This window comes from Gymnoscopelus braueri, assembly GCF_963280865.1.
Source record: "Gymnoscopelus braueri genome assembly, chromosome: 10".
In the NCBI taxonomy this organism is placed as follows: domain Eukaryota; kingdom Metazoa; phylum Chordata; class Actinopteri; order Myctophiformes; family Myctophidae; genus Gymnoscopelus; species Gymnoscopelus braueri.
The window spans coordinates 48726777-48736178 of NC_137611.1; the positions used below are offsets into that span (position 1 = coordinate 48726777).

Consider the following 9402-nt stretch of genomic DNA (forward strand, 5'->3'; position numbering starts at 1 on the left):
GTGTGTGTGTGTGTGTGTGTGTGTGTGTGTGCGTGCGAGCGCGTGCCTGCATGTGTGAGTGTTAGTGTGCATGTGTGTGCTGACTGTTCTGTCTCTCTGCCATCAGAACCGCGTGGTGAGACAGAACCCAGGAGAGAGAAACTATCACATCTTCTATGCCCTGCTGGCTGGTACCAACACTGAACAGAGAGGTGAGACACCTGCCTGTCTGTCTCTCCTACACTTGTCTCCCTCTCAGCTTTCTTACAGTCCGTCTCTCCTACAGTCTGTCTCTCCTACACTGTCTCCCTCTCAGCTTTCCTACGGTCTGTCTCTCCTACACTGTCTCCCTCTCAGTTTTCCTACGGTCTGTCTCTCCTGTCTCCCTCTCAGCTCTCCTACGGTCTGTCTGTCCTACACTGTCTCCCTCTCAGCTCTCCTACGGTCTGTCTCTCCTACACTGTCTCCGTCTCAGCTTTCCTACGGTCTGTCTCTCCTACACTGCTTCCCTCACAGCACATAAGCTCCATTATTATATGACTTCCTTTTTTCGTGTCGATTCGTTGATAATTTAAGAAGTAAAGAAAGAAAAGATAAAAAACTATTTTTGGTTGCGACCTCTCTAGTGACATCATTATTGTTGTTAATGTTAACGCAGAGTTAACAAGTGTTTTTATCGATGGTTTCAGAGGCCTTCGGTCTGTCCAAACCAGAGAACTATTACTACCTACGACAGTCGGGCTGCGTGTCCGACAACACCATCAACGACGCGGACACTTTTCACGACGTCCTGGTACGTATGAACTACACCACGTTACTGGTTACTGGCAGTGGTGGGAAAAGTACTCAAATGTTTTACTTGAGTAAAAGTATCAATACTGCAATGTAGTGCAATGTAGGTACTACTCTGTTACAAGTAAAAGTCCGGAATAAAAAAATTACTTGAGTAAAAGTACAAAAGTATTGGTATCAAAATGTACTTAAAGTACCAAAGTATTAAAATGTTTGAAAATAGAAGATGTACAAGCTCACAGAGATCTGCTATTTTCAAATAGCCCAGGTATAAAATAGGGCTAAAGTGGTTAATGTATGTTTTATAATGTAATAATTGATATATGCAAAGTAACTAGTAACTAAAGTTGTCAAATAATTGTAGTGGAGTAAAGGACAATATTTGCCTTTGAGATGTAGTGGAGTAGAAGTAAAAGCATAGACAATTGGAAATACCCCAGTAAAGTAAAAGTACCTCAAAATTGTACTCAAGTACGGTACTTGAGTAAATGTACTTAGTTACTTTCCACCACTGGTTACTGGTCATAACACCACGTTACTGATCATGATTATGGTCAACACTAAGGTCAGTGATGTACACAGCCATTCGACAAGAAGAAGCTCCGCCCACTTTGTACCTTGCAGATTCAAAAGCTGCATGGGAAAGTACGTGTTCATACTCTGCAGCAGCTATAGGTGGCAATGGGTTCATTATCTCCATTGTTAACTTGAAGTCCTCCACAAGGAGCTGGCTGAATAGCGGCTGGACCTACTTATAACCATCTGTTAGACGAGTTCCAATTCAGTTGGAAACCTTTCATGTCCAAAATCCTTACTTTTCAGGAAATGGACAAAAAATAACCTGTGTTCCGATTGATCGTATGTAGTTATAATTTAGTCACAAGCTCTTTTTAATACTTTCCATTTGTGTTTTGTTTTAAAAAATAGCGTAAATAGACAATCTATGAGCTTAGCAAATGTTGCATCGCACATTTATTTGCTATTTTGTGATACTAATGAAGGCTCTGTTCCATTCCAACAGAATGAACCCTTACGGGTGTGTAACTCTTGAGTTTGTAATGGGGGTCCTTGAAATTAAAATGTTTGATAACCACTAAATGGATCATTGGTAATGCCTGTGAAGGAAGTAAGGAAGAGGCCCAATTTATTGCCAATATAGCTGCTGTGTATAGAGCCTATTAACTCCATTTTAATCAATTAAAATGTCTGGTATGTATGGTAATAAAGGTTGTATTCGATTATGTTTGTCTTCTACTCTTCCTCTGTGTGTGTGTGTGTGTGTGTGTGTCGTGGCCTTCCCAGAATGCAATGCGGACTATGCAGTTCTCGGAGGAGAACATCCGGGACATCCTGCGCCTCCTGGCGGCCATTCTCCACGCGGGGAACATGGAGTTTGTGACGGCGGGAGGAGCACAGATCTCCTCCAAGTCAGGTCTGTCTGTCTGTCTGTCTGTCTGTCTGTCTGTCTGTCTGTCTGTCTGTCTGTCTGTCTGTCTGTCTGTCTGTCTGTCTGTCTGTCTGTCTGTCTGTCTTACCTGCTGTACAATGAAGATGACTTCTGAGGGGAGGAGAGGAGAGGAGAGGAGAGGAGAGGAGAGGAGAGGAGAGGAGAGGAGAGGAGAGGAGAGGAGAGGAGAGGAGGGGAGGGGAGTAGAAAATGAATTATGACTTACTTGTTTTGTATCTCTGTTTTCTATCCTTGTTCCAGCTGTATTGTAATATGTTATGTCGTATTTTGTTTTCATGTTGTATGTGAGGGACTGGAGGATGTAAATTTGCATTCTTGCTAACTCCTAAATAGATTATTTACACTTACACTTCATTGTACTGACTTGGAGAGCTCTGTTCATTAATACATCGTCTCTGTCGGGTGGAAACCTTATAAAGCGCCGAAGTCTGACGTCACTGCCAGTAGAGGGCCAGTAGAGGGCGCTGTTCCAGGGTTCGTGGCTTCATTTTTTGCGTTGAAATCCCCATTTGGGAATCTTAGATCACGTCATATAAGAACTGTGTTCCAAACATAAACACACCACCCTGGCGTTTTTGTCAGGGGGGTGGCTCTGCATCGTTTATGATATTCATTCATATTTGATACAGCCTGTTTCTGGCGAAAATGGAATTAATTCTGCCTTAAAAGTCTTAAGAACTACTACTTCCGGGTCTGAAATCACTGTCCCCACAGCTGCCGCGTTCATGGGAAATGTAGTCTTTGGGTTGTTTGACTCGTTTCTAGTGTTTATATTGTGTTACTCTTTGGGTAAATGTGTACATTTACACCTCAGTCGATGCTTCATATCCATATGAGTAAAAACGCCAGGGTGGTGTGTTTATTTTTGGAACACAGTTCTTATGTGAAGCGATCTAAGATTCCCCAATGAGGATATCAATACAAAAAGTAAAGCCATGAACCTGCGGAATGCACCCTCTACTAGTGACGTCAGGACTTCGGTGCTCTATACGTCCAAAACTGTTACTTTTCAGTATTCAAATTAAACGATAGCGAAAGTAGCAGATCTACAAGCGCAAAACGTGTCGCTTTGTGCCACGTTTCGAGCTTGTAGATCTGCTACTTTTGATACTTTTGTGTTACGCAAAAAAAATATGGAGGTTTCTGCCCGACAGCAACGATATGCACTAAATGGAACTTTGCTCTCAAAGAAGCAAAGAAAATGACCTTCAAGGCAGTTCCACTTATCAGCCAGTAGGTGTCCTACCAGACAACAGGATCTAATGTCTAAGGTGTGCATTGGTCCACAGCTCTCAGCAGAACATCAGAGCTGTTGGGTCTGAACCCAGATCAGCTGTCGGAGGTTCTGACGCACCGCTCCTTGATCCTGAGAGGAGAGGAGATCTGCACCCCGCTCACTGTGGAACAGGTAGGTACCAAGTGCCAAGGACTCCCAAATTGATATGTATTTGGCCGCAGACCCCTATCTGAAAATGTTTTGTGCCAGGGACCCCCAGAAGAAAAGATTTGCGTTAAAGAAATTCACATTGTTCAAACACTTTCAAGATTTTTCTAAAATGTTTGTGGCGCTCTGTGAGCTTGTATATCTGCTATTTTTAAATAGCCACAGTAACACATTTCGCTGGGGACCCCCTGGAACCCACTTTGAGAACCACTGCCCTAACACCACCGGGAATCAAACCCACAACCCTAACCCAGTGGTTCTCAAAGTGGGGTTCGGGGACCCCCGGGGGTCTTTGAAAGGATTCCAGGGGGTCCCCAGCAAAGGCATATATCCCCCCTAGCGAATCCCAACCCTGTTGATTATTAAATAATGATTGTTGTTGTTTCACCCTTTAATTCATCCATTTTCAGTGATATATTATTGTGTGTTTGTGTGTGTGTGTGTGTGTGTGTGTGTGTGTGTGTGTGTGTGTGTGTGTGTGTGTGTGTGTGTGTGTGTGTGTGTGTGTGTGTGTGTGTGTGTGTGTGTGTGTGTGTGTGTGTGTGTGTGTGTGTGTGTGTGCACGCGCGTGCGTGCGTGTGCGTGTGTGTGTGTGCAGGCTGTGGACTCTCGGGACTCCATGGCCATGTCGTTGTACTCTCAGTGCTTCACGTGGATTATCCGTAAACTCAACAACAGAATCCGAGGCAAAGACGATTTCAAGTCCATCGGAATCCTTGACATATTTGGATTTGAGAACTTTGAGGTGAGACTCATTATAATACTTTATATGTTAACAACATCAACCCTATCATCCCTATTCTGGGGGGGGCGAACATTTGGCAAAAATAGCAGATCCGATCATCCGAATTGTAAGCTTGTAAATCTGTATTGTCGCTATATTTAAATAGTACTTAAGCGGTTACTTTCTTCTTTTTTTTACCACCCTCTAGTTTTTTTCTTTTCTTTTATTTTCTTTGCTTTTATTTAATACGTATATATATTTATTTTTTTCAGAAAATGTAATATTCTTTCATTTTTCATACACCTGCCTTTTGCCTTACAGGTGAACCGTTTTGAGCAGTTCAACATCAACTACGCCAACGAGAAGCTGCAGGAATACTTCAACAAACACATCTTCTCCCTGGAACAGCTGGAATACAACAAGTAGGTGGAGCCTCCACCGTGGAGAGGTTTTATTTACTGTTTTCTCCATAGTGATTAAAGTGCTACCTAGGGTGGGTGCTGGGGTGGTGCAGGGGTAAAGTACCTATCCACCACTTGGTTTGTATCCGGCTTGGCTGAGTGTCTATACAAATACAATTGACAGGGTTATATTATACGGGCTGGGGGCGGAACCTGTCAGTTGGGAATTTTGAACGGGATGTCCTACCGGTGGGGGCTCCTCACTGGCAGGTGATCCAGTAGAATAAATCAGTACGTCCTTCTTGGTGGGCATTCCTGGCAGGTGAGGCAGTAGGATAGCAGTGACAACACAGAAATGTGTGATGAGGAAATGATTGGCATAACCACTAAAATTGGGATAAAAAAGGATTAAATTAAATTAAATTAAATTAAATTAAATTAAATTAAATTAAATTAAATTAAATTAAATTAAATTAAATTAAATTAAATTAAATTAAATTAAATTAAATTAAATTAAATTAATTAAATTAAATTAAATTAAATTAAATTAAATTACAAAGTACAGGATTTATATGAATAACTGAGTTGATAGTCAACGTTATGGTACCTTTACATTTTTTGTCAAAGTATTATTGCGTTTTAGCTGCAAATAGTCCCTGGAGAAATTCAGACATCCACCAATCAGAGTGCTTGTCAGTAACTACGTGTTGGTGCTGTCTTTTCATTGGCTGTCATGTCCAGAGAGGGTCTGGTGTGGGTGGACATCGACTGGATGGACAATGGAGAATGTCTGGACATGATCGAGAAGGTAGGACGTCCCTCATATATACACGTCTATTAATACATGCATTAATAGACGTATTAATATTAATATGATATTAATACGTGTATTAATAGACATGATGGAGAAGGTATGAAGTCCTCATGCATGACAATCATGATGATGATGATGATGATGATGATCACGACGACTGTGTCTCCATAGAAACTGGGCCTCCTGGCGTTGATGAACGAGGAGAGCCATTTCCCCAAAGCCACCGATGAGACGCTGCTGGAGAAACTGCACAGTCAGCACGCTGTATGTTAACTTCAATTAATGTTTTAAAACGGCACTGTCATGTTTAAAAACTGCACAGTCATGTTTAAAATCTGCACAGTCATGTTTAAAATCTGCACAGTCATGTTTTAAAACTGCACAGTCATGTTTAAAGACTGCACAGTCATGTTTAAAAACTGCACAGTCATGTTTAAAAACTGCACAGTCGTGAAAATGTACAGTCATGTTTTAAACTGCATAGCCATGTTTGAAACTGCACAGGCATGTTTAAAAACGGCACAGTCATGTTTTAAACTGCAAAGCCATGTTTTAAACTGCACAGGCATGTTTAAAAACTGCACAGTCATGTTTTAAACTGTACAGTCATGTTTTAAACTGTACAGTCATGTTTTAAACTGCACAGTCATGTTTTAAACTGTACAGTCATGGTCAGCACTCTGTACATTAACTTCAACATGCACTAATACATGGGGTACATGTACATGGTGTGCCTGGGGGGCCCTGTGTCTCCCCCATAGGATCCCACTCTAACTGACCTCCAGGCCATTAAGCGGCCGTTCCACTGATCTTATCCGAGGAACAGGCCTTCATTTTTCCATTAATCTGCTAGCCAGAGTGCCTCTGATTTTGCGTAGTTTTTAACCCAGAGAGGGTAGAGGGGAAGTACATTTCCAGGTCAGGATACCAAATTGATCCAATCAGGGGAAAGAACCCATTTACCAGCTTCTATTTTATAGTGTTCCAGATCCAATTTTGTCTGCTCATTTCTTTGTGTCATCACTTCCAATTGCACTTGTTTATACTTCATCCTGGACAAGTTCTCTCTCCTGATTGGATTAAATTGGTATCCCAACTTGAAAATGTATTTTCTGTTTACTAAAGAGCTGGGGAGAACTGTTACTGAACAAACAACAATGATTACTATCACTCATTTTACATTACAGTAGAGACTGCAATAAATTAGGTGATGTCATGCAATTGCGAAGCAGATTCATTATTTGACTTTTTTTTTACGACATCTATGCTGGCAATCATGCAGCATATCAATGTATTTTAATGAGGCATATTAATATATGTGAACCCTGACCAATGAGAGGTCAGGATTGAAACCTTTTCCTGTATGGGTTTTGAAGCAGTGATTTAATTGAACCGGAGGTTTCTATGGAAACCTGGGTCCACACGCTTCATACTTGTCATATTATAGTCTATAAATAGACATAATTCACATGTTTTGACCATCTGTTCTATGTTTTTATATGCATGAGGAAAAAACATCTGTTTTACTCATTTAGCAGAATGTGGTTGTGTTTTTTTTTTTTTTTTTTTGCATTTTAGCTAACAGCGCTGCCCGCTGGCATTAGTGCGATGCTAACCGCTCTGTTCCATTTAGCAGTGGTGGAAAGTAACCAATTACATTTACTCAAGTACTTGAGTACAAGTTGTAGGTATTTTTTTTACTTTACTTAATACTTTTTAAATGTTTCAATACTTTATACTACTCCACACTACTTTTGACTCTACTACCATTATACAAAAACTTTAGTTATTAGTTACTGGGGGAAAAGAATTACAAGTTACTTTACAAAACATACTTTAACCACTTAAGCCCTATCTAGAACTTACAGTAGATTGGCTATTTTCAAAAGATATTTAAGCATTTTGAAAACTTGAGAAATGGGACTTTCTACACAATGAGTTATTTTCCTTTTGGTACCTAAGCATAATCTTTGATACCAGATACCAATACTTTTCTTTAACTCTAGTGCATTTTGAATACAGGACTTTTACTTGTTGTAACAGAGTATTTCTAGGTTTTCGTATAATTGTAGTGGAGTAAAAAGTACAATATTTGCCTTTGAGATGTAGTGGAGTAGGGTAAAGTTACTTTCCACCACTGTTAAATATAGCCCATCATATTTCCCCCGCTACGCTTTGGTCGCTTTTACAGCCACATTAAATGCAATAATGTCAGGGATTATTATATTTTTATTACTTTTATTATATTATATTTTTAGAATAATATTAAGATTTTATGACTGCATACATTCAGCACTAATAAAAGAAGTACATGTTCTAACTGTTTGATATCTCTCTCTCTCTCTCTCTCTCTCTCTCTCTCTCTCTCTCTCTCTCTCTCTCTCTCTCTCTCTCTCTCTCTCTCTCTCTCTCTCTCGCTCTATCAGAAAAATCCATTCTATGTGAAGCCACGTGTCGCTGTTCATTTCTTTGGAGTCAGACATTATGCAGGAGAGGTAAGATGTGTGTGTGTGTGTGTGTAGTGGTGCTTTAAGTACATTTGATACCAATACCAATTTTTTTTATTTATTCCAGACTTTTACTTGTAAATGAGTGCTTCCACATTGCAGTATTGATACTTTTACTTAAGTAAAACATTTGAGTACTTTTTTCCACCACTGGTTGTTAGTGTACGTTGCTGTAACGACTCTGCGTCTCCCCCCGATGGACAGGTGGTGTACGACGTCAGAGGCATCCTGGAGAAGAACAGAGACACGTTCAGAGACGACATTCTCAACATGATGAGAGAGAGCAGGTAACCATGGAAACCAATAAACATTAAAACCTTTGTCATTCAGGTTCATTCACACCGTTGCTCCAATCCGCACCGAACTTGGCACAAACGCCGTCCACAGGGGTCTGCCATGAGACAACAACAAAAATCTACTTTATTAGGAAAAAACACTAAAAAGGCTAAGACTATGCAGTAAAATCAATCAAAACAGTGGAACAGTAAAACAGGGGGGGGGCTGCAGTTAGTATTATAAGATGCCAGTTCATAAGAACAGGATCTAAACCAACTGCCCTTACTTACAAACTATAAAACAAATACATTTACACGTGATACAATTCAGGTAGTTACCCTGATGGATGCAATGCTTTCGAATGCTCCTCATTTTATAAATATATTCACTATCTGCTTTCCTCTCTCTTGATTTTAGACTGTTCATTTTGTGTATTCCAACTATCTCTCTCTCTCTCTCTCTCTCTCTCTCTCTCTCTCTCTCTCTCTCTCTCTCTCTCTCTCTCTCTCTCTGTCTCTCTTTCAGGCTGGACTTTGTGTATGACCTGTTTGAACACGTGTCCAGTCGTAACAAACAGGACACTCTCAAGTCCAGCTGCAAACACCGACGACCCACCGTCAGCTCCCAGTTCAAAGTGAGACTCTCACACACACACACACACACACACACACACACACACACACACACACACACACACACACACACACACACACACACACACACACACACTCACTCACTCACTCACTCACTCACTCACTCACTCACTCACTCACTCACTCACTCACTCACTCACTCACTCACTCTTTGTAATTTTTGTTATGCATAATTATAAACATGTATAACCAGTGTTATGAAGCCGTATAAGTGCATTATAAATGTGATTACAATGCATTATAAACACAACCTTTCAGTAAAGTGTTACCTGATAGTTATAATGTGTTGTTCCACTGAGCTTATAATGCATTATGACCAGCACTTATAATACATGTATTATTGT

The 9402-nt window shown here is 40.5% G+C and overlaps 1 protein-coding gene across 1 annotated transcript in view; it reads left to right on the forward strand.

The window, feature by feature from the left end:
• Positions 1–9402, forward strand: part of myo10 (myosin X) — a 166282-nt gene that overhangs the window by 114861 nt on the left and 42019 nt on the right. Inside the window, exons 8-18 of the mRNA XM_080440639.1 lie at positions 107–191; positions 669–772; positions 2074–2203; positions 3529–3647; positions 4282–4428; positions 4729–4829; positions 5550–5616; positions 5794–5886; positions 8049–8117; positions 8334–8416; positions 8931–9039. Coding sequence (XP_080296765.1) covers positions 107–191; positions 669–772; positions 2074–2203; positions 3529–3647; positions 4282–4428; positions 4729–4829; positions 5550–5616; positions 5794–5886; positions 8049–8117; positions 8334–8416; positions 8931–9039 — 1107 coding nt within the window. The remainder of the gene's footprint in view (positions 1–106; positions 192–668; positions 773–2073; positions 2204–3528; positions 3648–4281; positions 4429–4728; positions 4830–5549; positions 5617–5793; positions 5887–8048; positions 8118–8333; positions 8417–8930; positions 9040–9402) is intronic.